General features: G+C 35.8%; 1 protein-coding gene and 1 pseudogene across 8 annotated transcripts in view; both read left to right on the top strand.

Annotated features, from left to right (window-relative positions):
• Window positions 1-409: 409 nt before the first annotated feature.
• LOC306863563 (uncharacterized protein) lies at window positions 410-18,591 on the top strand. Of its 7 annotated transcripts, XR_013783698.1 has the most exons (6): window positions 410-567; window positions 1,028-1,150; window positions 1,410-1,463; window positions 1,796-1,977; window positions 2,807-2,898; window positions 17,674-18,591. XR_013783698.1 is itself a non-coding variant. In XM_079406979.1 (5 exons), exons 1-4 carry the CDS (start codon window positions 564-566, stop codon window positions 1,975-1,977), a joined length of 363 nt encoding a protein of 120 aa, XP_079263105.1. In that variant the 5' UTR covers window positions 410-563; the 3' UTR covers window positions 17,674-18,544. The 7 variants fall into 7 exon arrangements, 2 of the variants coding, with proteins under 2 accessions (XP_079263105.1, XP_079263104.1); XR_013783700.1 differs by lacking the exon at window positions 17,674-18,591 and having other exon boundaries at window positions 410-572; window positions 2,807-4,295; XM_079406979.1 differs by lacking the exon at window positions 2,807-2,898 and having other exon boundaries at window positions 17,674-18,544.
• LOC306863680 (DNA repair-scaffolding protein-like) overlaps window positions 15,474-27,743 on the top strand; it is a 40,973-nt pseudogene continuing 28,703 nt past the window's right edge. Inside the window, exons 1-5 of the transcript XR_013786098.1 lie at window positions 15,474-15,482; window positions 16,350-16,483; window positions 17,674-17,768; window positions 19,706-19,781; window positions 26,332-26,528. The product of XR_013786098.1 is annotated as a DNA repair-scaffolding protein-like (transcript). The remainder of the gene's footprint in view (window positions 15,483-16,349; window positions 16,484-17,673; window positions 17,769-19,705; window positions 19,782-26,331; window positions 26,529-27,743) is intronic.

Raw genomic sequence — 27,743 nt, 5'->3', positions numbered from 1 at the left:
ATTATTTTTGTCTATTATAGCAGACATGTTTTAGCATCTATGAGTTCATGCGAAGTAAATTAAATGAGACACCGTAATATTCGACGTTGGTCATTAATAAAGGAATCAAAAACTCCTTCAGCATGCTGTAAGTTTGAGGTTTGGACAATCATTTTGCTTTAAATCGCTTTTAAAAAATATTTGACAAATCACAAATTAGCAACAGGAATATTATTTATTAGTTAACGTTAGTATGTTTTAATTTTTTCTTCATAATAAAGGTCTTAAGAGAACAGAGTATGTTTTTATATATAAAAAAGACGATTTTAAAAAGATTTTATTTATAAAACCATTAAAAAAATGAAACTGCTAAACCATAATTTAATTGATGTTGTGCTCAGATCATTAAGGTCTCTGGCCGCCAGGTGTCAGTAGCGCGCGGCGTTACGAGCTAAAAGAGCCGAAGAAGAGTGCTCTGTTGTTCTGTAGTTCACTAAAATACAGCAATGTAAACGGTTATTATTTAATAAGGAAATAAACCCTATTTGAGGAAAAATAAAGTCGTAAAACGTTTACATATCATCATGGGTAAGGTAAGCGATCAATAAACACTGTTAGCAGACTTTCTCAAACTTTTAAGGTGTTTCAAATGTTTGTAATAACCAGTTGTATATTTTTATTGACTGTCAGTCTAGTCGAAGTGTTATTATCCACTACACATTATTACAAAAATACAGTAGAAATGTGCAGAACTGGAAATATAAATCACACAAGCTAGAAAAAGAACAGTGAAAGAGACCAATAGTAGTGATATATTCATATATAATTACAGAAATGATATAGGGTGCATGAAATGTTAAGTAAATAAAATAAAAACCACAAAGCTATGTTGCTATTTGAGCTTTTTCAAAGTGGCCACTCTTTGTCTAAATTATGAAAATTAAAATCAATTAATTTCTAAAAAAAAAAATTCTCTCTCTCTATTTTTATATGTGTATATATTATTGTTGATTCATTAATTTTAATGTGTGTTTGTGTGCGATTACAGAGGAAGAGAAACCTGGACATGAGGTGTGTGCTATTCCCAGACACTTTCAGAAAAGCATCTGCCAGAACATCCACACCTGCCACAAAGCCCTGGGACAGTTTCCTGGACACTTCTGTCATTCAGGTGTGTTACACTAGACCAGGGGTCACCAAACTTGTTCCTGGAGGGCAGGTGTCCTGCAGAGTTTAGCTCCAACCCTAATCAAACACACCTGAACCAGCTAATCAAGGTCTTGCTTGGAATACTTGAGGCAAGTTGGAGCTAAACTCTGCAGGACTCCGGCCCTCCAGGGCCGAGTGTGGTGACCCCTGCACTAGACGTATATGATAATGCTGTCGGTCTGTTACACAAGTGCTCTGAACATCATGTGTTTGTGTTTCAGAAGCTGAGAAGAAGAGCAGAAACGCACGTAAAGTGGCTCTGACGTCTGTTACTGGTAATGCAATAGATTAAACAATCCATAAATTGTACAATTCATAGTAATGCTGGGTCACATGATGAGCCTTTAGTGTCACATGATCCTTCAGAAATCATTTTAATATGCTCAAGAAACATTTCTGATTATTATCAGTGTTGAAAGCAGTTGTGTTTCTTGATGTTTTTGTGGAAACTGTGATAGTTTTATTTTTTTTAAGATTCTTTGATGAATAGAAAGTTGAAAAGGACAACATTGTTTGAAATGGCAATCCTTAATAACATTATAAATGTCTTAACTGTGACTTTTGATTAATTTAATGCATCCTTGCTGAACAAAAGTATTTGTTTAAGGCAATAGGGATGCTGGCACAGATGAACCGGTGCACGTTGCCTGGAGGTCCAGTGAGGAGGAAGAATCAGACGGTGATAGTCATCCTCCCCCACGACTGACTGTCACACAGGCACCACAGCCGCCCAGAGCACACAAACAACATCCTGCTGACTCTTGCAGAAGATGTTCAGCACTGGTGTAGGTAAGAACAGACACATTTTTTGGTAGTAACGTGAATGAATCTTTCAGGAGCTTAATTTGACCATGATTTCAGGGCTTAACATTATGGATTGCCCACTGGACTGGAGCGAATATTACAGCGTTTTGGGCCAGTCAGTCTAAAAAAAATGTTATATGTACTTTTTACATATTTTTGCTTTGCACAGTTTGAAATTTAGTTGTAAATTCTGCTAGTCAGCATTTTTATCAGGATAAGGTTAGACATTTTTATGAGGATCAATGATCTAAATGGCTAACATGGATAAATTGCCACCCTTTTCTAGCAAAGATGCTTATGGAATTTATGGCTGTCTAGGAGTTTCCTGTATAGTTACTGAAAATTGCCTTATATAATTATGTTTGTATGTGAAAAATGTGTATGTAAATTATTTTAAATAAATGTGAAAATTATAAATGAAACATTACAACAGTAAAATTCAAAATGTAAAGAAAAACATTAAATAAAAAAACATCTGATGAAATCCCGAAAGATAAATTATGCAGGTGCTTATATGTATATGGCAAAATAATTTTGAATAAAACTACATTTTGCTCCATTGTAGTAAAAAATTATTATCTTATAATGATATTCCTCATTGTTTCTCAGTTAAAGAGTATTAAAGTACTTGTTACTCAACAAGTGTAGTGTAATTATTACTTGACAAGTGTGATCAGAAATGTGGAATGATGTAAAAATACTTTCGTCCAATCAAAATCATCTGTTCTGGCTGCAATGCTCGACGTTCATAACTGTAGTTTAATATGCACTGGCTTGTTATTTAATGGTGAATACCTGCTGCTTTTACCCTCAGAGACAGATGACCTGCCCTCTATTGATTCAGACAGTGAGATAGAAGAGAACTCCGCTTCTAAAGAACATATTGACTTCCCAAATCCAGTTGCAGTAAGGATGTGTTATCTTTACGTTGGCAGAATAATTGTACATATATTAAAGTGCTTTCATATTAACTTTAAAAGAAGAAAATGCATATTTTAGAATGGGGAGAAAAAAAAATATTGCTCAGTAGGGGGCGCTATGATTCCTCAAACAAGACGTCTTAAGCTTTCTTCAGGGTTCTCAATGTCCCTGCTCCTTTTAGGACTGACCTTTGGCCTGAATATATATTTGCAACCTTTCTTGGTATTAGTTTATTAATATTTGACATTTTGTAGAGTACATGTCTCACTCAAGTCACCTGAATAAAAGATCAAATGTGGCTTAACAGCCATGTCATATTATTTTCCACGTGACACATGACATGACTTAAGTTGCATAAAGGTATGAAAGGTAAATAATGCCGGCCTAACTCAGATGTGTTGTTATGCCAATTCAGAATAATGGTTTTCACCATTAGAAGTGACAGTGCACTACTATGCATCTCATAATTGTATATAATATGTAATGCATATTGCATCTGAAAGTCAAAGTGGAGTACAAGTCTTTTCTGAGATGTCTTAGACATGCTAAATGAAATTATGCAAAACAAAGTAACTAGATTTAGATTAGAAATATACCAATGCATTATAGTACACTGGTGTGAGAATGTAAATTAGATGAGGCAGTGAGGGTTAATTAGGTAATTCAAGCCTAACTTAGCACTTGTAGCGGTAGTGAATTGGTTATGAGTTGGGTTGCAAATGCAGTTCCGGTTCAATCCTCAGTTTTTTTTTTATGTGAATGGTGCAACTGCTTTTGTCCATACAATGAAAGTAAGTGACGTCCAAAACATCACTGGATTCCATTGAATTTCATTTTATTTCACAAAAGCAGTTGCAGAATTCTTCAGAATGTCTTTTTTGTTCCCCAAAATGAAAGTCATGCAGTTTTGGAAGGACATGGGAGTGATTAAATGATGGCATAATTTACATTTTGGAATTATCTGTTTCAAATACGTCCTGATGTTTATACCAGGAATGTTGTTCCCGATGTCTGTGTCATCAGCAATGACATCATGAAGTGGTCTGTCTTACGCTAGTGATCTTTGACCATGATTATCATAATTCAGCATGATGCATCTTATTGTCATAATGGTACAATTCACTGTCATAGACTGTAAGTTCGTCCAGACTAGATGGTTCTTCAGATTCCTGGAAGGGCAGTGTAAGGAAATTTGTCATGTGGAAGCACTGCATAAACACAGCTCTGATTTGACTCATTAATAGTTGGAATAGTTGGAAAGCATCGCATCACACATTGCGGAAACATTCAAAGTATTTTCCTTGTAGTTTACTCTGGTCATGTGGTGCAAATCCAGTTAATAATTTGAGAACACTCCTGAACTCAAGATACAGATTTCTTTGAAAAAAAAAACAAAAAAACTTTAAAGATTCTTTAGATGGTTCACTGAACCATTTAGGTCAAGGAACCTTAAAAATCTAGATCAGTGGTTTGCTGCACCTTAAATTGCAACCAAACTCAATACCACAACTGATTGCTGTACAGATCAGAAGTTGCCTAAAAATAAAGGTTGAATTAATTAATTATATTCATAAAATCAATCAAGTATTAAATATGTATTAAAAATAAAAATAAATGTTTAAAATATTAATTGAATATAAATATTTTTTAAATATTTAAATAAATAAATAGTTTCATTATTATAAATAATTACAACATTAATAATTACATAATATTAATCCCTGCAATCAATAATTCATCATAAACAACACATTGTGGTTGGTGCAAATCATGTTTATCTTTGTGAGTGATTTTTATTTTTTGTAATATTCTTTCATTTTTGAGTGTTTTCTTTCATCTCTTGTAGTTTTGTTCATGGTTTTTGAAAATGTGGCATGTCACGTGAACTATCCATGTTGACATCTATATAATTCGTCTAGCTTTACCAAGTGGCAGATGAATTTGTGCCAAAATACCATAGAGTTTGATTGAACACCTTTGACGTCAACAACAGAAGATATGGGAAGAATTATGTGCGTTTAGTTTTGTTTTGCCCCCACTGATCAAAACCAAAACAGACCGGATTTTGGATACAAAAAAAAAAAAGAGCTTTGAAATGTCATTTAAAAATTTTCCCAAGATGTCATGAAGGATTCTGCAACATCTCTGTCTGAATTGTCTGTCAGCCTCGACATTTTTCTTCCAAATCACATCTACGTTTAGCTTTTATTCCCATGCCTCCTTTTAAAAGTGTCTTTTAAATCAGCCCCGCTTACTGGATTCAAGATTGAAACCATTTGTTTAAAAAAAAAAAACGGATTGTTTACTTGCCCGGCTTTCGTAGGAATTTTTTTTTGTGTCCATTTACAGGAAGAGAGGAAAATGACAGACATGCGTCTAGACATCAACCACGTTGCTTTATTTCTCAATTAATTTAACCTGCAATTCTACCTATAATTAATTTCCTGTATATTTTCCTGCAGTTGCAAACCAAACTAGGGCGTCCTTGGCAATGACACGCTTTTCTGTGGCCTGGCATCCCTCTCCATAACGCAGCGGTTCCGTCCTGTTCCCGCTGGTTTGGGAACTGCCCCTATATGACGTGTCTAAATTAAACTAAAAAAGTGGGAGTGAGATAGATTTGATAGAGTGAAAAGTTTGTGTACTCCTCCATTCATTTTGATCCAGTGCAGGGTGAACACATTTTTGCGCTTGGGCCAGGAACATAGTGTACTGTGCAGAGAGAGAAAGACAGAGAGCGCGCGTAGTGCACTGTTCACTGGCAGGCTGCCCTGCAGGGTCAAGTTGATTCAAATAAAAGAGTGTGTAGGCTGTTCGGCGGGCTGGAATGCCGTTCGTGTCTCCACATGATAAGGAGGCAGCCGATTTTTTTTCCACAAGAAAACCAGTTTGTGACAATGCAACCACAAACGCTCACACACACACAAACATAACCCCCTCCCACTCCCTTTATGTCTGTCTTTTACGACCTGTCATAAGGTAAATGAGTCATATATCATATATCATCGGGCCTGGGTCGTATCTTCAGGTCTATCTGTGGAATGTATCTAATTGTCTTTCTTTTTCCATTGTTAGTTTAAGGGTGTGTGCTTTATCAGGGCTGGATGTCCCTCTTCACATCTCCGATTGCCTTGTAGATTTACCCATAATGCCTTTGGAATCAATTCTTTAATTTTCACAAAGGACTGTGGGATCTGCATGCGACGTATAGATATCCCAGTGTTCAGTCCGAAACAGAGCACGAGGAAGACACGTATGCAATGTTCCTGTGGACTTCTTACAGAAAAGTTGTAATTTTCCTCTATATACAGTGGTGTGAAAAAGTGTTGGCCCCCTTCCTGATTTGTTATTTTTTTGCATGTTTGTCAAATTTAAATATTAATCAAAGATAACACAAGTAAACACATGCAGTTTTTGAATGAAGTTTTGTATTATGAAGGGAAAACAAAATCCAAACCCACATGGCACCGTGTGAAAAAGTGCTTGCCCCCTAACCTAATAACTGGTTGGGCCACCCTTAGCAGCAACAACTGCAATCAAGCGTTTGCCATAACTTGCAATGAGTCTGTTACAGCGCTGTGGAGGAGTTTTGGCCCACTCATCTTGGCAGAATTGTTGTAATTCAGCCACATTGGGGGGTTTTCGAGCATGAACCACCTTTTTAAGGTCATGCCACAACATCTCAATAGGATTCAGGTCAGGACTTTTACTAGGCCACTCCAAAGTCTTCATTTTGTTTTTCTTCAGCCATTCAGAGGTGGATTTGCTGGTGTGTTTTGGATCATTGTCCTGCTGCAGAACCCAAGTTCGCTTCAGCATGAGGTCACGAACAGATGGCCGGACATTGTCCTTCAGGATGTTTTGGTAGACAGCTGAATTCATGGTTCCATTTATCACAGCAAGTCTTCCAGGTCCTGAAGCAGCCAAACAGCCCCAGACCATCACACTACCACCACCGTATTTTACTGTTGGTATGATGTTCTTTTTCTGAAATGCTGTGTTACTTTTACGCCAGATGTAATGGGACACACACCTTCCAAAAAGTTCAGCTTTTGTCTCGTCAGTCCACAGAGTATTTTCCCAAAATTCTTGGGGATCATCAAGATGATTTCTGGCAAAACTGAGATGAGCCTTTATGTTTTATTTGCTCAGCAGTGGTTTTCGTCTTGGACCATTTTTGCCCAGTCTCTTTCTTATGGTGGAGTCATGAACACTGACCTTAACTGAGGCAAGTGAGGCCTGCAGTTCTTTAGATGTTGTTGTGGGGTCTTTTGTGACCTCTTGGATGAGTCGTCGCTGCGCTCTTGGGGTAATTTTGGTCGGCCGGCCACTCCTGGGAAGGTTCACCACTGTTCCATGTTTTCGTCATTTGTGGATAATGGCTCTCACTGTGGTTCGCTGGAGTCCCAAAGGTTTAGAAATGGCTTTATAACCTTTTCCAGACTGATCGATCTCAATTACTTTCTTTCTCATTTGTTCCTGAATTTCTTTGGATCTCAACATGATGTGTAGCTTTTGAGGATCTTTTGGTCTACTTCACTTTGTCAGGCAGGTCCAGGGAAACACTTTTTCACACAGGGCCATGTGGGTTTGGATTTTGTTTTCCCTTCATAAAAAAAACCCTTCATTTAAAAACTGCATGTTGTGTTTACTTGTGTTATCTTTGATTAATATTTAAATTAGTTTGATAATCTGTAACATTAAAGTGTGACAAACATGCAAAAAAAATAAAAATCAGGAAGGGGGCCAACACTTTTTCACACACTGTAAATTAAGACTATTTAAGTAAACAACTTAAATATTTGAAATCTTAAATACGTCTCCCAAGATGCTTCAAGAGGACGACACGCAAAGCTACCTGAAAAGCTAGTGCACCTAGGGCAAAAGCTGCATTAAACGCAAAGGATGGTCACAACAAATGTTGATTTAATTTAGTTAATTGATAAAGAAAATCTATTTATGCCATTATTTTTGACAGCATCCTCATTTTACAGCATTTTTACACAAGTGCCTTAACAGTAGGCCTACTGCTTAGCTTTGCTGCAGGTAGGTTTCTTGAAGCATCTTGGAGACGTTGCCACAGTTCTTCTGGATTTAGTCTGTCTCAGTTTGTTCTGTTTCTTCATGTCATTCCAGACAGACTGGATGATGATGATGAGATCAGATCTCTGTGTGGAGCACTGACTGTTGTCAGACTCCTTTGAGCTAACAAAAATTTCACTAGTTTACTACAATTAATGGTCAAGTCAAGTCGATATTACTTGTATAGCGCTTTTAACAATGCAAATTGTGTCAAAGCAGCTTTACATCAGTTTGATATAAAGCTGGGTGGCTTTATATCAGCTTTACAGTATTTAGACGGGGAAATATTTTGTAGAAATAATGTCATTCTCCTCTGGCCAGACAAAATCAGCAGTTTAAATCTAGGCTAAAGCAGAATCAGATTGTGCAAAGGACTCATCTGGTTCCTGTGGTCTTGTCCCGATGGCTGTCTTGGAGACAGGGTCTTCACTGGGGATCAGTCTCTGGGGCTCATCTAGGTGTCCTGGCTGTAGAGGTTATCTCTAGGTGCTGATCCACCATCTGATCTGGATACAGTCTGGATCTGGGTGACTACGGTGACCTCGGAATAAGAAAGAAACGGACTAATATTAGCGTAGATGCCATTCTTCTAATGTAACAAGTACATCAGGTGTTTTGGGACGTGTTCCCGGTTCCGGTTGACCTAATTAATGCAGCCTAACAATACTTTAACGGATTTGAATTATAGAAATGCGATAGTGTATTATGTGTAAGCCAGGTTAAAGAGATGGGTCTTTAATCTAGATTTAAACTGACAGAGTGTGTCTGCTTCCCGAACATTGTTAGATAGATTGTTCCAGAGTTTGGGCGCTAAATAGGAAAACGATCTCCCGCCCGCAGTTGATTTTGGTATTATCAAATGGCCAGAGTTTTGAGATCGCAGCGAACGTGAAGGGCTATAATGCGATAAGTGCTCACTCAAATACGGAGGTGCCAAACCATTCAGGGCTTTATAGGTAATTAGCAAGATCTTAAAATGTATACGATGTGTAATAGGGAGCCAGTGCAGTGTTGACAGAACCGGGGCTAATGTGGTCATAATTCCTGGTTCTAGTAAGAACTACCTGTATAGCTGCTGCATTTTGAACCAGCTGGAGTTTATTAAACGTGCAGAGCAACCACCCAATAAAGCATTACAATAATCTAGCCTCAAGGTCATGAATGCATGAATTAATGTTTCTGCATTTGACATTGAAAGCATTGGTCGTAATTTAGATATATATTTAAGATGGAAAAATGCCGTTTTACAAATGTTAGAAACATGTTTTTCGAAGGAAAGATTGCTATCAAAAAGCACGCCTAGGTTCCTAACTGGTGACGAAGAATTTACAGAGCAGCCATCAAGTATTAGACAGTGATCTCGGTTATTACATGCAAACGTTTTTGGTCCAATAATTAACACCTCTGTTTTTCAAGAATTTAGCTGTAAGAAATTGCTAGTCATCCAGTTTTTGATATCAACTATACATTCCAATAGTTTTGCAAATTGGTAAGTTTCATCAGGTCGCGAAGAAATATAGAGCTGGGTATCGTCAGCATAACAGTGAAAGCTAACACAATGCTTCCTAATGATATCTCCCAAGGGTAACATGTAAAGCGTGAAAAGTAAGGGGCCAAGTACTGAGCCTTGAGGTAATCCATACTGCACTTGTGATTGATATGATACCTCTTCATTTACTGCCATAAATTGATGGCGGTCAGATAAGTACGATTTGAACCATGTCAGTGCACTTCCTCTAATGAAAACATAATTTTCTAGTCTATTTAAAAGAATGTTGTGGTCGATAGTATCTAACGCGGCGCTAAGATCCAGTAGCACTAATAGAGAGATACAACCATGAACAGATGATAAGAAGGTTGTTTGTAACTCTAATGAGAGCAGTCTCAGTACAATGATATGGTCTAAAACCTGACTGGAAATCCTCACATAAGTCATTTTTCTCTAAGAAGGAACATAGTTGTGATGATACTACCTTTTCTAATATCTTTGACAGAAAAGGGAGATTCGAGATCGGTCTGTAATTAATTAATTCTTTGGGGTCAAGTTGTGGTTTCTTAATGAGAGGCTTAATAACAGCCAGTTTGAAGGTTTTTGGGACATATTCTAATGACAATGATGAGTTAATAATGTTCAGAAGAGGATCTATTACTTCTGGAAGCACCTCTTTTAGGAGCTTAGATGGAACAGGGTCTAACATACAGGTTGTTGGTTTAGATGATTTAACAAGTTTTTAACAATTCTTCATTTCCAATAGAAGAGAATGAGTGGAATTGTTCCTCAGGGAATCTATAGTGCACTATCTGATGTGATACTGTGGCTGACAGCTGCATGGTTACAATTTTATCTCTAATAGTTTCGATCTTGGAAGTAAAATAGTTTATAAAGTCATTGCTACTGTGCTGCTGGGTAATGTCTGCACCTGCTGATGTTATATTTTTTTGTTAATTTAGCCACTGTATTAAATAAATACTTGGGGTTGTGTTTGTTTTCTTCTAAAAGAGATGTAAAGTAAGCAGATTTAGCAGTTTTTAATGCTTTTTTGTAGGATAGGGTACTTTCCCACCAAGCAATACGAAATACCTCTAATTTTGTTTTTCTCCAGCTGCGCTCCCATTTTCCGGGCTGCTCTCTTTAGGGACCGAGTGTGCTCATTATACTATGGTGTTGGACTCTTTTCCTTTATCTTCCTTAATAGTAAAGGAGCAACCATATCTAAAGTGCTAGGAAAGTGAGAGTCAATAGTTTCTGTTACATCATGAAGTTGTTCTGAGCTACTGGATATGCGGAGGAATTGAGATAAGTCAGGAAGATTATTTATAAAGCAGTCTTTTGTGGTAGAAGTGATGGTTCTACCATATTTGTAACAAGGAGTTGGCTTTACAGCTTTAGCTATATGGAATATACACGAAACTAGATAATGATCTGAGATATCATCGTTCTGCTGCAATATTTCAACGCCACTGACATCAATTCCATATGACCGTATTAAATCTAGAGTATGATTTCGACAATGAGTAGGTCCTGAAACGTGTTGTTTAACACCAATGGAGTTTAGAATGTCTATAAATGCTGATCCCAACGAATCTCTTTCATTATCAACATGGATATTAAAATCACCAGCAATTAGGACTTTATCTGCAGCCAGCACTACCTCAGATAGAAAATCAGCAAATTCTTTAATAAAGTCTGTATGGTGCTCTAGTGGCCTGTATACAGTAGCCAGTACAAACATCGCAGGGGATTTATCATTAACACTTGTTTCTTTGGATAACGCACCATTACTTCGAATGAATTATACTTGAAACCCGACCTCTGAGAAATACTGAAAATATTGCTATAAACTGTGGCAACACCCTCCCCCTTTTCCTTTTGGACGCGGTTCATGTTTGTAACTGTAATCTTGGGGGGTAGACTCATTTAAAGTAATGTAGTCATCTGATTTTAGCCAGGTTTCTGTCAAACAAAGCACATCTAGTTTATGGTCAGTGATCATATCATTTACAAAAAGTGCTTTTGTAGAAAGGGATCTAATATTCAATAAGCCAAGCTTTATCATTTGTTTATCTGTATTATATCTGTTTTTTATTTGTTGAACATCAGTTAAATTGTTACTCTTACTTTGGTTTGGATGTTTTCTGAGTTTTCTAGTTCGGGGAACAGACACAGTCTCTATAGTGTGATGAAAGAGTGAAAGAGTCTCTATGTGCTGAGAATTAACTGACTTCTATGACGTGAGGCGGCTAGCAGACGGTCGGTTTAGCCAGTCTGTCTGCTTCCTGACCTGGGCCCCAGTTAGTCAAGTACGAACTCTAAGACTGTGACATATTTCTAGAGAGAAGAGCGGCACCACCCCAAGAGGGATGAAGACCCTCTCTTTTCAACAGGTCAGGTCTGCCCTAAAAATTCTTCCAATTGTCTATGAAACCTATGTTATTCTGCGGGCACCACTTAGACATCCAGCCATTGAGTGACAACAGTTTGCTATGAATCTCATATGAATGCTATGAATCTCTAATGGCAAAATGAATGTTTGGAAATGTAAACTGATATTTCCTACTGACACACTACAGCGAAAGATAGAAATTACTGACTTAAAACCATTTTTTAGCTGGTGAAAAAAATACTAGTGTTCTAATAATTCTGGCCACCACTGTATGTATATAAAGTCAAACCAAAAGTATTCGGACACCAGATATAATTTTATTTTATTTTTTTACTAATGGGTGCACTATAGTTCATTTTTACCCCTTTTCCACCAAGGCAGTTACGGTGCTGGTTCGGGGCCAGAGCCTAGTTTAAAACCGGTTCTTTGTGTTTCGACACTCAAAGCACCAGCTTCGAACCAGCAAAAGCGGTTTGTAAGTAGCACCAAACCATTGCTGGGCTGGAACCGCTTGCGACAGGGGCTGGGGGCGGGGTTACCGTGACCAACAAGACTGGCTCTGAAGTAGCACCTGGTTCCAGCTGGTGGAAAGGGGGTCTTATGTAAGTGAGGATAGCAAAATAAAGTGGCATATTATATCCCAAAATTCTTCGTACAATGGACTACCAGTAAAATTGTTAAAAATTTTGGACCAAAAATTTATTGATTTGACACTTTGATCTGACCATATTTTGTTGCATACCTTTCTGTCAAATTTATCTGACATTATCAAGATGAATTTGTTCTGACACAATTTAACAAGGAGTTCTTGTCATATTTTATTACCATTATCTAAACTATAGCAAATAAACTATATATATATCTATATACTCACCAGCCACATTATTAGGTACACCTGTTCAATTGCTTGGTAACACAAATTGCTAATCAGCCAATCACATGACAGCAACTCAATGCATTTAGGCATCTAGATGTGGTGAAGACGACTTGAAGTTCAAACCGAGCATCAGAATGGGGAAGAAAGGGGATTTAAGTGACTTTGAACGTTGGTGCCAGACGGGCTGGTCTGAGTATTTCAATAACTGCTGATCTACTGGGATTTTCACGCACAACCATCTCAAGGTTTACAGTGAATTATCCGAAAAAGAGAAAATATCCAGTGAGCTGCAGTTGTGTGGACACATGTGTGGACACAACAAAAATGCCTTGTTGATGTCAGAGGTCAGAGGAGAATGGGCAGACTGGTTAGAGATGATAGAAAGGCAACAGTAACTCAAATAACCACTCGTTACAACCAAGGTATGCAGAATACCATCTCTGAATGCACAACACATCGAACCCTGAAGCAGATGGGTTACAGCAGCAGAAGACCACACCGGGTGCCGCTCCTGTCTGCTAAGAACAGGAAACGGAGGCTACAATTCACACAGGCTCACCAAAATTGGACAATAGAAGATTGGAAAAACGTTGCCTGGTCTGACGAACCTCAAAGGGTCAGAATTTGACGTAAAGAACATGAAAGCATGGATCCATCCTGCCTTGTCTCAACGGTTCAGGCTGGTGGTGGTGGTGTAATGGTGTGGGGAATATTTTCTTGGCACACTTTGGGTCCCTTAGTACCAATTAAGCATCGTTTAAACACCACAGCCTTCCTGAGTATTGTTGCTGACCATGTCCATCCTTTATGACTCTTCTGATGGCTACTTCCAGCAGGATAATGCACCATGTCACAAAGCTCAAATCATCTCAGACTGGTTTCTTGAACATGGCAATGAGTTCACTTTACTCAAATGGCCTCCACAGTCACCAGATCTCAATCCAATAGAGCACCTTTGGGATGTGGTGGAACGGGAGATTTGCATCATGGATGTGCAGCCGACAAATCTGCAGCAACTGCGTGATGCTATCATGTCAATATGGACCAAAATCTCTGAGGAATGTTTCCAACACCTTGCTGAATCTATGCCACGAAGAATTAAGGCAGTTCTGAAGGCAAAAGGGGGTCTAACCCAGTTCTAGCAAGGTGTACCTAATAAAGTGGCCAGTGAGTGTTTATATGCACACACATACACTCTCTCACACGCACACACATACAAACAATACACTTTATAATGCAATTTTTTTGGATATCTTTAATGATTAATTTACTTGATTTTTTTTTTAAGGGGGTTTAATGTAATTTAAGTTAAAACAACTTGTACAAGTTTTTTGAGAGGTTGAAATAGTTGAAATAAAGATATGTTTTTACAGTGATAGATATATATGTTTAGGGTTAACCCCAGTGATTTTTAAAGACCAGTTTCAGTACTTTTCTAGATATTCTCTGTTCTTCTAATGTACAGTAGGTTTATGACATTTTATTTTTACGCCTATTTTATCTTCTATTTATTATTTATTTGAAGAAACCCTTAACCCTAAGTATGAGCAATAATAAGAACAGTGATTGTTGCCTTAGCAAACACCACTAACAAGTTCAAAAATACATAACTCGCAAAGCTGGTGATTTTAGATTTAGTAACTAAAAGGCAAGTGTCGTACGTGGGTAGCATGGGTGGGAGTTGCATGTGGATTAAGAGTTAAGTGGCAGTACTTTAAAAGACTGATTCCAAGCCTTTTCCAGAGGGCAGAGGTTGAAATTAATGCAGTGCTGGATAGGCAGATGCTCAGATCGTATTTTCAGGGCCCCTTGGGAATTACGATATGTGCAGGAGGATAGAATTAATGGGAGGTCATTGAGTTCTTGTTTTTTAGCTTCCCACCTTTGCCTTTCTCACATATTTTCTTCCCTAGCATCCATGTGAAGCGTGAGTTTGAATGATGATCACATAGATCTTGAGGTTTTTGGCTTTGCTTTGTTGGCCCTCAGCCATCTGTAAAGACTTTTTTAAAGGTTCTGTTCATTTTTAAGGCTCAGCTTGAAACTCTGTTGACTTTCATATTAGGGCTGTGCAATTAATCGCATGCGATTGCCATGCGCATCTCGTCACTAAAGCCAGTTCTGTGATTAGTATCAGATGAATCGCCTGCGATAATGAACGTGATATTGCCTAGCTTGTCAGTGAATTACGGCTCTGTGTATTAACTGCCGCTCCATCTGAAAGCAGGTGATGGAGATTTAATACTAATCACGGAACCGGCTTTACTGACGAGATGCGCATGACAGTCGCATGCGATTACTTGCACAGCCCTATTTCATATCCCAGCATGACATGTGAATAAGGTGAAAACACAGGCTGCTGTTTTTCGTAACACCTGTTTAGTCCGTAATTTCACTTTGACAGCATGGCGCCAGCCTGTCAGGAGGCGCCATTCTAGTCTCATAATTTGTGTAATTTTGGGCCGAGAGTTTTGTGTGCGTCGTTTAGCTTGAGAACTAAGTACCTGTGAGATTAATTGTTAAATTTATTGGCCTCTGGGCAGATGGGCAGTGACAGTTAGGGTGCTTTTCTTGAAAGTCTTTGTGCTGGAAGCATTCAATCACAATATTTTTTGAGGTTTTTGATGTCATACAATATTGAGATTTGCGATGCTCTGTGGGTTTACTACTGTGACTCTGAAATTTGACTTTGCACTCTTAGTGTTCATTTTATAATGATGGTGCAGGTTCGAATCTGACATGTATCGTATCCCCATTTATCATACTATATTCCTTCTCTCTCTCTCTTTCTCTCCAAATAATTAATTTTTTCTGTATCTTCTGTCAATAAAAAGTTGCAAAAAACCCCAAAAATAAAATAGAATAAAACAGAACAAGTTAAAAATGTTCTTTCATGCGTGTGATGTTCCTCAATTGTAAGTGCAAAAAGATTATTGTTTTTATTGATATTTTGAACTTTATATGCACATTTTGTCATTTTTATAATAATTCTGTTTAGCTTTTAATTTATTGTTATTTCAGTTTTAGGTTTAGTAATCTTAGTACTTGTATTTTTATTTTATTTATTTATTAAGTTGGTTACCAAGGCAATATTTCTAATTTTATTTATTTATTTTAAGTTTAGGTTTTCATTTCATATTTATATTTTATAAGTTGCAGAAATAAATATAATAAAATAGTCTTAAAATGTCCTTTTGTTGCATATTGTTGTTCATCATTTGTAAGTGGCTTTGAATTAGTGCCAAGTAATATTTATATACTATTTCTTTATTATATTATATAATAATGTTTATTTATGTTTATATATGTTTATTGATATTTTGAACTAGCTTTTATTTTTATATTTTATTTTAATTAAAATTTTAGTTTCATTTTTATTTACTTCTGTCATTTTTTTTTTAATTGTTTGTTTTAATTTATTTTAATTTTAGTAATTTTAATACTTCAACTTAAAGTTAGTTAATGCAAGGCAGCATTTCTATTTTTTAATTTTTTTTTAATTTTATGTAACATGTCTTATTTCAACTTTATTTAGATTAACGGAAATCATTAATAGTTTTAATTATCAATAACAACACTGCTGTGGATAAAAGACCGAGTCCAGCAGGCAGTCGGTCAGTGAGTGGGTCCGATCTGCTCAGGCGATTCTTCAGACACCTCAGAGACAAACCCCTAAGAGCATCAAGACCCCAGAGGGCTCAAGTAAAAAGAGGAGGAGGTTTGAAAGGTATGATCTATGGCGCCTGAATCTTAATTTTGGTGCAACCCTGTGCAAGATGAACTCAATTTATGAGTTCAGTGACTGGCTTTATGATTGGGATTTATCGTCTTAACTGGCAGTAATCCTTCATACTGTTATTTATTCTTACAGTTTTTTTTTTTTTCAGTGTTTGACGTCAAGTTCACCCGAAGTTTCATATCAGTGTAAACACACAGAATACAAAAGGGTTCAAAGTCTAGTTGAAGTAGTTATACATCCACACCCTTACCGTAAAAACCTGGTCAGCTTGGTTTTTGATTGGCTGTCAAGGAGCGGCTTCCTTTGCTCATTTTTGTCACCTTATTTAATTTACCAGAGTATTTCCTCCTATGCGCACAAGAACCAGCACCGCATGCATAAGGCTCTTTTGTCAGATATTACTCAGCAATTGCTTTCTAGTATTCCTTCAAAGACAGCCCAGCCCATGAAGTTTTTACCATAAATGAGTCGTTTGTCAGATTTTGTGAATGGGAGAGGCAGGACGAGCCTATACTGTTTTATGAAAGAAAAAACGTTTTGCTAATTATGTATCAGTTTTCCATGTGCAGTGAATATAGATTATACTGAATATTGATTCTCTTTGATCGATTCCTTGAAATTGATTCTCTGTTTTGATTCTGTGGAGTTGAATCAGATTGATTTTTCTTTTATGCCAAAAATCATTAGGACATTAAGTAAAGATCATGTTCCATGAAGATATATAGTAAATTTCTTACTCTAAATATATCAAAACTTCATTTTTGATTAGTAATATGCATTGCTAAGAACTTAATTTGGACGACTTTAAAGGCGATTTTCTCAATATTTAGATTTTTTTTGCAGCCTCAGATTCCAGATTTTCAAATAGCTGTATCTCGGCCAAATATTGTCCTATCCTAACAATCAATGGAAAGCTTATTTATTCAGCTTTCAAATTATGTATAAATCTTAATTTCAAAAAATTAACACTTAAGACTGGTTTTGTGGTCCAGGGTCATATATGTGATTTAATTCTTTATTAAATCTATAGGTTTAATTCTCTTGGATTGATCTTGTGTGATTTGAATTTGCATTAGGTTCTAAGTAATTAATTTTAGAATGATTCAAATGCAGTCGTTCTGTTGGTCTTATTCTATTGATATTCTGTGGGACTGAATCCTTGTGTTCTCTCTCTTTAGGGGAGGTCTTGCTGAAAGGCTGAACCGACTCCACAGCAGGCAAAAATCAGCCATCAGCTTCTGCAGACATCAGTGCAACTCAACCACGTCAGCTGGTAAGACGCATCCAATCTGAATCCTGTCTGTTTATGTGAAGACTCAATCACGTCTTGAATGTAAGCTCTGTACAGATCATTAGTGGTTACTTCTATGACCACTAAGTGAAGTCTTTTCATTTAAATACTGCTAATGTCAGATATGGCCCAAAGAATGTGCCAGGAAATTGTTTAACCACCAACCCACAGTTTTCATATTTCCATAATTGCTTGTCATGCTTGATGAAATGTGTATAATATTCCAGCGATGAGATCTCTCCGTGTACAGTTGGAGGAGTAGGAGGCTGTGAAAGCGTGCTTGTTTCAGGTGATTCAGGTGACAATAGGACATAATTGTCTCGCAGCCAAAGCGACAGGAAACCACAGACACAAACACACTGCAGACACTGTCATACACCTTACGTTTTCATTTTCCATGGTATAACGGATTTCTTTTCAAACAGTGCCCTACTAAGGGTCTTCAGTGTGTGTAGGTATGTTTGTATGTAGGTTTAAAGAAGTTAATTTGACGTTTCAGTTGATGGTGGAAATTCAAGAGAAAACGTAAAATGATATTAGGAAATTAAACTTGTGTGATGCACTGCCAGTGCAAAGCAGGGTTATTATTATTAGGTAAAACTAAATGTTTATTACTTGAAATAAAATGAACATTAACTGAAATAAAAAATAAAAACTTAAACATATTTTATTTCAGCTACTGTAGTTGTCAAGCATAATGTTTCATTTTTGAAGTACTAAAATAACTAACACTAAATGAACTTAATAAAACTATATAGAATAAAAAAAAAAATAATTAATTAATAGATAAGTGACAAAATTAATTAAAAATTAAACAAAATACAAAAAAAAATAATAATAATTATATATATATATATATATATTTTTTTTTTTTTTTTTTTAAACAATGTAAAAAAAAATATATAATATATTGGTTTAATAATATTCTAGTTCTGAATGTCTGTCTTTCCACATCTACTTATTCACTGCATTCTTGTGCATGTAATGTTAGCTGACTAAGATGGACCCTGAATTTATTTCTCAAGCTATTTTTTTTAGTTTTCATTCATGTTTGCATGTGGAAAAGTGATTTAGGATGACTGGACAGCTTTGCAACTGGCATAATTCCATAGAAAATTCCACAGCCTAAAGAATGTGTCTCCCACTCACTTCTTGCTTGTTGCAGGACTTATGTTTGTCTATTTTTTACATGCAACAGGTGTTCTCATGGCTAATAAATGACATGTCAGTGTGTGCATTTAACAACTTGTTTTTCCTTTTTCATAGTCATGCATAGCTTTTTGATGCCATTTCCTCCCCCAAAAAACTGAAAAATAGTCAGTGTTCCTTGTATTTTTGTTGTGCATGCGATTGCATGGAGTAAGTGTAGCCTGTTTGTCTCACTGCTTTAAATTTTTCACAAAAATTTCCATTACACATCGTTCTTCTCTGAAGTCTTGGCTGTGCTTGGCATGATTTCAGCTGAGTCAATTGTGTTCATGTGTCCAGTCGAGGGGGCCAACTACTCCTTGAACAGTCAGCATGGGAATATATCCCGTCAGTGCTGGATAGTTCCTCAGAACTGACTGAAATGAAAAACTTGAAACCGCGCCAGTGTTGAGTTTTCACTGCATAACCCAAAATATCCTGCTGCTGTTATTCATTTACTGGGCCTGTATTGTATCTGTGCTGTTTTATAAAACTTAATGACTTTGGAATGAAACCTTTCAGAGCTGGTCATTTGATCAAATTTAAAGCTTATTTCCAGGCTAATTGTTCATGCTGTATAACTACATTAAAAGTTGTTCAATCAAAAATATTTAAATTTAAGATTTATTCAAAACATTTGGTCCTAGTATAAGCAGAGATTTTCCTGTAGAGACCTAGTATAGGACTTAAATTATATGTACAGATACCTACTTTTTTTCTTTTGACCCAAGCTGAAAGGCCAGGGGTCTTGATGCTGAGGATTCTGGGAGTTTGGGAGGAATGTGGCATCCACATCTACCCACCATGGTGAGAGTCCTGTTCCTTACCACTTTATCGTAAAATAGCAGAAAGAGAGTTTGTTTATTATCTCTGATGATAATAAACAGTTTCTTGGCTATTGACCTAATACTGATTTGAACGAATGTTTAACCCTAACTAGTAAATTTTGCTTGTAATATGGGCATATATGATGCCTCAAACTCTGTGGATTGCTGAGGAAAGGTGTACAATTTACATTTACTTGTGATTGGACTTAATTTTCATCTAGCAAATCATAAAATGGGTTTTATTGACCCATAATACCCTAGCAGCCACTCAGAACACCTTAGTAATCACTTGCAGGTGTTGCATGGCGAAACATTATCATATTTTATATGGAAGTTGCTAAGGCCTCTAAAAAATTAAATTGTCAAAATGTAAAAGTTTGAAAAACTTCTTGTACACAATCTACTACATTCCTTCAGTCGTTTGACTGATAGTTTATATTTTTTTTAGCGTGTAAAAGACCTTTTAGCGTAATTCTAATGTCCACCTGTTTCTGAAGGTAAAGTAAATGTAAAGAATAACTTTTATATTGCCATTATTATTTCAAGATGAACCCTTACTAGGCTGAAGTAACTTAGTTTTACTTGATTATCCATACATTTCCATATTTTTTTTTTTTTTTTTTAGATAAATGAAAATGTATCTAAATGATGCATCATGCTTTTAAGGAATGTTCCTTTGTTAATCATAATTGTATTTCATTGCATTATATGTTCTGACTACTAATATTTATATGCATTTTATGTCATCAGTCTGCTATACGGTTATAAAGATCTCATTTTTTTTTAATTATAAGCTATCAGAATTTCATTCTACTTTTTGGGCATATAAATATCAGCAACTGCACCTATTTGCATATTTTTGCTCAATTTGGTCTGTTTTTTTCCACCTATATCATTATATATCAGCCATAAAAGCCTGCTGTATCAAAGATGATACTCAAAATGCGATTTTTTTTTTTTTTTTTTTTTTTGTCTAAAATTCATGTTTATATTCTATTAAAGGGGTCATATGATGCTTTTTTTAAAGATCATTATTTTGGGTATTTGGTGTAACTGAATATGTTTACATGCTTTAATGTTCAAAAAACACATTATTTTACAAATACTGTACATTTTTGTAGGTCCTCTATGCCCCACCTCTCTCAAACGTTTTGTTTTCTACAAAGTTCAAAATTAAAGACAGTTAATAATGTCCTTAGTTTTACCATCAGTTCAAGCCCGAGAGGGGAACAGAGTCGCGTGACAGACACCGTGACGATGCTCGTATGTGTTTGCAAACAAACTGGAGTCTCGATCACTCGTGTTGCACAGCATTGACGCACATTTCCTTATAGCTTCTGCGGTAATTTGTGATGAATCACTGTTCGAGCAGTAAGCCGCAGGTTGGCAGGAACAGTCTTGCCGTGTGCAGTCGTGTGTTTTGCACAGAGCTGATAAGCTGTGGCCTGCGGGGCTGGAGGTGAGAGGGACAGACTCTCGCACACAGAATCTCCATCTGTGTGGGAGGACCACAGATCCACGGATCCGTTCAAACTGGAGACGCCAGGACTCGCCGGAAGCCAAGGCCCTTCCCCTCTCTCTCCCCCCCCTCCGTATCGCCCCCATGTAGCGTGGCTCCCACGTCATTCCTCAGCTCCAGGGAATGGCCTTCATACCTCTTCCTGGCAGCTCTGAGCTCATTTCCAGCAAGCTGGGAAAAAACATTGCTGGATCCTTTTTCTTCCCTCGCCTTTTTTTTTTTTTTGTGTGTGTTAGGAGTGTTAGGCAGCGGATCACAATAACTGTGACAGAGGCCAGAGGGCCGAATAGAAAACACATGCAGCACAGTGTGTTGCTGGCACAGTTTCTCCTCTTGTCTCATTTGCTCCCTTTCTTTCTCTCCCCCTGCGGGGTGTTTGCTTTAAGGGCAGGCATAGTTGAGCCTGGAAAGTCCAAGAGTTCATTTTACCCTGGAAAGTCCACGGGATTGACTCCAGTTCGGCCCCCTTAGTTTGCAGCACAGAACATGGGCAACAGATGATAACACTTTACATATCGTCAAATATATTTAAAAACGTGCGGGAAGTTGATAAATGCAGACATGGAATTTTTTTGTCAAAATACATGAGGCGTTTTGAAAAGGTTTTGGTGATTTGCAGTCACTTATTTGGTTTTTGCAGTTCTTTGATCTAGTCATGCAGTGTGACACAGGGTTGGGCAAAATTAATAATCGACTTCCTTTCAGTTCATCAGGTGGAATTTTAATTGGTTCGGCCACTCCCCACAGGAAGTTCAATTGGAATTAAAGATTCTGATATTTAAATATAGTAAAAATTATAGTACAAATTACATTACAGCCTATAAAATCTTTTAAGTTTATAAACTTCTTTAAACTTGCAGACAAGCTTTTTCAAACCATCATTCAAAACTAATGCCAAACTTTTATTTTCTAGTTAAAAATGACACCTACAATTATTGACGCTCACTTCAGATTTAAACATTCAAATTCAAGAACTGAAAAACCGATGAACCTTGAAATTTTCAAGATTTCCATGAACCACAAATTTGAATTTTTTTGTACATTTGGTTCTTAACTTTTTTTTTACTTCAGGAAACTTCATTGGACATCACATTGTAAAATGACTTTGGAGACGAAACAAAGTGCCGAGATTGTTTGCGTACAAAAGTAAAATATTTTTAATATACATTTATTAATGGTACCATAAAATGCATAAGGCTAAACAAAAAAACGAGAGCTTGGGTTTTTAAATATTCCTCTTTTGTCTTTCTTGGTATCCATTAAATTTGGTTTGTTTCTACCAAGTGATAGACGTATTTGCACCAAAATGCTGTAGTTTGATCGGATGCATTGCTGTTAACAACGGCAACAAAATATATGGGAATTATTTCTTCTCCAAGTTGATAAATGTATTTTAAAAATGTTGTTTTGCATTTATAGTCTCAGTTTATTATTTGTGAACCTCTGACTTAGATTTGCCGTACTTTAAAGTCTGGGTCAAAAATGGACAGTAATGTAACCACTGTTGATTATGTTCACCATACTGCCTGTATTTGAGTGTTTCTGATGACCAACTCCCTTGCACATAAGCACACGCACACACTGTTCCCAGCTTCACGGTTCAGCTATGAAGGAAATACCTGTCATCACTAAGTAGTGATTACACCTGTGCCGCACCCTCACCTGTTTGTGTCAGCTCTGACGTCAGCACACTCTCTTGTGTTTGTTCCCAGACTTCCTGTTCAGATCCACCGGAAATGCATTCACACATTCACACGCATGTCACGATCGCGATGTGATTATGTGTGCTCTGAGCTTAACAAATCTCTGTTAAGACTTTATTTCCTGTGCACCTGATCACTCAGACTCTGCTTTCTATTTTTATTTGTATATCATTTCTGATTAAAAAAGAGGTTTTTAATTATTTTCTTGTTAGTAGTATTATGATTAGTATCTCATTTTTAATTGTATTATTGTAATTTATTAAAAAATGGTTTATAATATTACAATGTTTAATTAAATGTATAATTATAGTTAAATATATGATTTTTAAAATTATTAAATTATATTTATACACTTTCATTTGAGAATTTTTTTTAATTTGATTTACTGAATTACAATAAAATATCTATTGATAATTTATCTACAGCTTAGAATAATAGTCATCAAAACTATTGTATGTATGAGAAGTATGTAGAGATTAAAAAAAATTAATATTTACCAAAACAATGTGTATTATGTACCTACACAAAAACATAAATATTTTTATTTATTTAAAAAATTAGATATTAAAGAAATAAAATACAACTGGACAGGTAGTTAAGGAAAAATAGCCAATAATAACTTGGAATAACTTCAAGGCTTTTGGAAAACATCCCATGATGCACCTCATGAAGTTGGTTGAAATATTAGATGTTAAAATACAAGAAAGTTTTGATTACCTGTGATGCTTACATTAGTGTTGGTATTTCATAGATTTAATGACTTTATTATTGTACAATTAAGATAAATTGTACAGTCATTTTAAATTATAATATAAATAATTGATTAATCATAATAGTAATTATAATATTATTAGTTATTACACAAAATACTTTCGAGACGTAATGGCCAACAAGAAAATCAGATTTTATATATATTATTTTTTTTTTATACTTGGATTGTCAAAGACTGGAATTTTCTGTCCTATTCTTCTTGGGTTGACAGCATGTTGAAAAAAAGAGCTTGTTTGCAGTGGGGCGGAGAGGACCTCCACCTCTCCTGTGTAAACTTGCCTTTGTTGGATGCCCTGGAGCTGTGGGGTTTAGTGTGATTACTCATCTCTGCTGGCACCTGTTCAATTCTCTCTCAGGGCAGGATGATTTGAATGCTGACGTACGTGCTACGTCTCATGACAAGAGCTCTGCAGGCCTCGGCTTGTAGTGGAGTGGAGGCCTCCGTTTATTGAAGACATGTTTGTTTGCAACAGATCTGTGACAAATTACCCTACACTCAGCGCAAAGATTGATCAGGCTATTTGTATCCTACTTCTGAGGCCCTGCCAATGGTACATTCTCATGCATCCATGACAGCGCTTTTAATGTATGTGCTTACCAACGCGCAGATGTTTTCACAGAAATACATATGTCATATGCAGGCTTTTTCTCCCATGTGCTTCATATCAATAACTAGTTGGAAACACTTTCCTTTACAAACTGATTATAGCTCCTTGTAGGGCTGCATGATTAATCAGAATAAAACAAAATTGCAAAATGGCATAGTGCGATTTAATTAAATGAATGTATGCATTAGGTTGTTTAAAGTGAAGTGTGGCACTGTTCTCATCTATCGGTTTTCAGTCTCTCAGAGCGGCTCGGTGCATAGTAAATGCTGCTCCACATTAAATCAGTCTCTGCATCTGCTCTGAGTTTGAGTTCCTTTAATGTGTATTTGGGAAAGCAAGTTGCCAGCTATCTTCCAATGCTTGTAATAAGAAGCACTTTTCAACCAAAAAGAAGGGCTCACTGCAGTTTTCTGTCAACATAGAAGTTCAGTGTATGAATGTTCTTGAAAATAAAGAATTTTATATATTTATTAATTTGTTTTGTATTTTATTTAGTTATAATAAATTATTTTAAATAAAATTGTATTAATAAATTAATTTTATTATTTTATATAAAATAACATTTGTTTTATTAAATCATTATTTTTCTTAAATACTTTTATTATTTTACTGTAAAATATTACAATAGCAGTAATAGATTTCTTATTTTGGTTTATTTTAGTAATTGTATTTTTATTAGTAATAATAGTTATATTAATACATTATTTAAAGCATTATAATGAAATAAAATATTTTCTTAGTAATAATAAATTATTTATATTTTTAATGCATTATTATTAGTATTATTTCATTTTATGGTTGTAATGTAAAAAAAATATATATATTAAAGTATTATTTTTCTTAAATACTACTTAAATACCCTTTATTGTATTTTTAGTAATGATGATAATGAATTGTTTTTCTTATTAATTTATTATTTTCATTTAGTGACTGTAATGTAAAAAATCAATTATTTATTATTATAATTAAAAATAAAATTATTATTTTTCTTATAGTCTATTTTTTATTTTACAGTGAATATTACAATAGTAATATAGTAATTTCTTTTTTTGTTTATTTAGTAATTTGGGGATTTTTATAATGTGTATTATTATTATTATTTTATAGTCATTTTTGCCCAATTGTGTAGACCCACAAACAAGCACAGCAAACCTGGATTTTTTTTTTTTTTTTACTCGCAATCAAAATTTTCATCAGAAAAATTGCAATTAATTCACTTGTGCTACTCTAGCTTAAACTAGCCTCATTTAGCCGCCGGCATATAGTCTGGTCCACTTTGCAGCTATTTTAATTTTATTTATATTTGAAAAGAAGAAAAAAAAGAATAGTGCTTCAGAAGGATCCATGTTTGAATGCCACTCTGTATAAAATCACATCTGTATAAAATCACAAATTCACATCTTTCTTTTGGCAAACAACATCTAATACTTGTTTTGTGTGTTTGTTCTTGCTCGGTTACACCAAGGCAGACCATTATCACAAGAGCGCCGCGTGTTTCACAGTCGATCTGTTAGATGCCAAGTACAAAGTAATAGTGTCGACTTGAGTTCAGTGTTTTGATGTAAACATGTTTTCAGACTGCCTGTGAAATGGAAAAGAGCATCTTTGTTGATCAGTCAGTCACTAACAGTTGTTTTCCATCCAGAGAGGGAGGGGCTTGAGCGTTCGTGTGTACCTGAGGATATTTTGAGACTCTTTTATGTGTGTGAGAAGTGTGGAGGTGGTTGTGCTCAGTGAGACCGCTGTCAATCTATCAACGTAGACAAAAATCAATGCAGTTGAGTCTTATGAATGCTGCCAAGCTGTCCATCATGATGATAAAAACCATCAAATGATGTGGCATTTCCAAAAGATTTGATGTTTTGATACTGTAACTGTTTTTCCAAAAACAACACATTATGACCAGCACACCTCTGTTTGTCTCTCTAGGCAGAATCTGGTTGTGGAGGGTGAACGTTATCCCATAATTCTCAACAAAAGTCTGCGAAGAGACTAAGCCGGATAACGCAGGCGGTCCGAGAGCTGCGGTCACTGTGGAGAAATGCAGACCTCCGCCGTTAACCAGGAGCCTGTGGCGGTCAGGGACAAGCCAAGTGTCAACCGACACATCCATTCCCTGTAAACAGGTTCGTCAGCTGCCCTCTCTCATGTGATCATGGGAAGGAAACAGAAATTCTCAGAAGAGCGAGTGTCTGTCAGATTTCGAATTCGGCCACACATAAAAATGTGTGAAAGTGCTGTTGGAATGGAGACAGCTGTTGTTTCCTGTGTGACATTCATGAGTGCAGATGATTTATGAGGGATGTTTTTAATGCATAAATATTTGCTTTAGTGTGAAAGCGAAGCCAAATTTTCCTGTTCAACAAGACCCTGGTGTAACTAATTATTTTTAAAAGACATTTGAAGAATGAGGCTTTGCACTTTCCCTCTTATTGTACTACTCAAAATAAGCAGTGCTGTTTTGTCCATACAGACTCTGTGTTGGTTGTAAACACAAAGTGTTAGCCACAGTTTTCAAAATACAGAGTAACTATCATCTGCTACTCTGAGATCTTTTTGAGATCTCTTATCAAAAATGTGAGCATACCATCACAACACTTAAAGGGATACTCCACCTAAAAATGAGTATTTTGTCATCTTTTACTCACCCTTATGTCATTCCAAAACTGGAACTCAAAAGAAGACATATATATATATATATATATATATATATATATATATATATATATATATATATAATATATAATATATATATATATATATATATATATATATATTTCCTTTTTAGAATAGACATCATTGGGATTCAGTATTGTTTGTTTCCCAAAATTTTTCAATTTATTTTATAAACATTTTCATGTATCCCTTTAAATGTGCTTTATCATATTGTCATTAACAGATACAGTCACCAATTCTGCATTTCTATGATAAATACAGTAAAAACAGTAATACTGAGAAATATTGCAATTTAAAACCGCAGCTTTCTATTTTAATATATTTTAAAATGTAATTTATCCTTGTCATGCAAAGCTGAATTTTCAGCATCATTGCTCCCGTCTTCAGTGTCACATGATCCTTCAGAAACCATTCTAATATGCTGATTTGTTGCTCAAGAAACATGTATTATCAATGTTGAAAACGGTTGTGCTACTTAATATTTTTGTGGAAACCTTGATTTGTGTGCTTTGATGAATAGAAAGTTAGAACAAACAGCATTTATTTGGGTAATACTTTATTTTAAGGTGTTTTTATTACACCCATTTGTGGTGCCATTCTGTGCCGATATTATGTTGAAGTCATAAAAACAACTATCACTGGTGTGGTTTTTTTCCCCCATCTTT

Source organism: Barbus barbus (genome assembly GCF_936440315.1).
Source record: "Barbus barbus genome assembly, chromosome: 44".
NCBI classification, from domain to species: Eukaryota; Metazoa; Chordata; class Actinopteri; order Cypriniformes; family Cyprinidae; genus Barbus; species Barbus barbus.
The sequence above is the reverse complement of the archived record's forward strand: the minus strand, read 5'-3'. Positions and strand labels throughout refer to the sequence as shown.

What these genes read in the sequence shown, in the direction of transcription:
- LOC306863563 (XM_079406979.1), top strand. An exon ending in TGGACACTTCTGTCATTCAG is followed by an intron (nt 1,151 to 1,409) that starts GTGTGTTACACT and finishes TTTGTGTTTCAG; the next exon opens with AAGCTGAGAAGAAGAGCAGA. An exon ending in GGCTCTGACGTCTGTTACTG is followed by an intron (nt 1,464 to 1,795) that starts GTAATGCAATAG and finishes TATTTGTTTAAG; the next exon opens with GCAATAGGGATGCTGGCACA.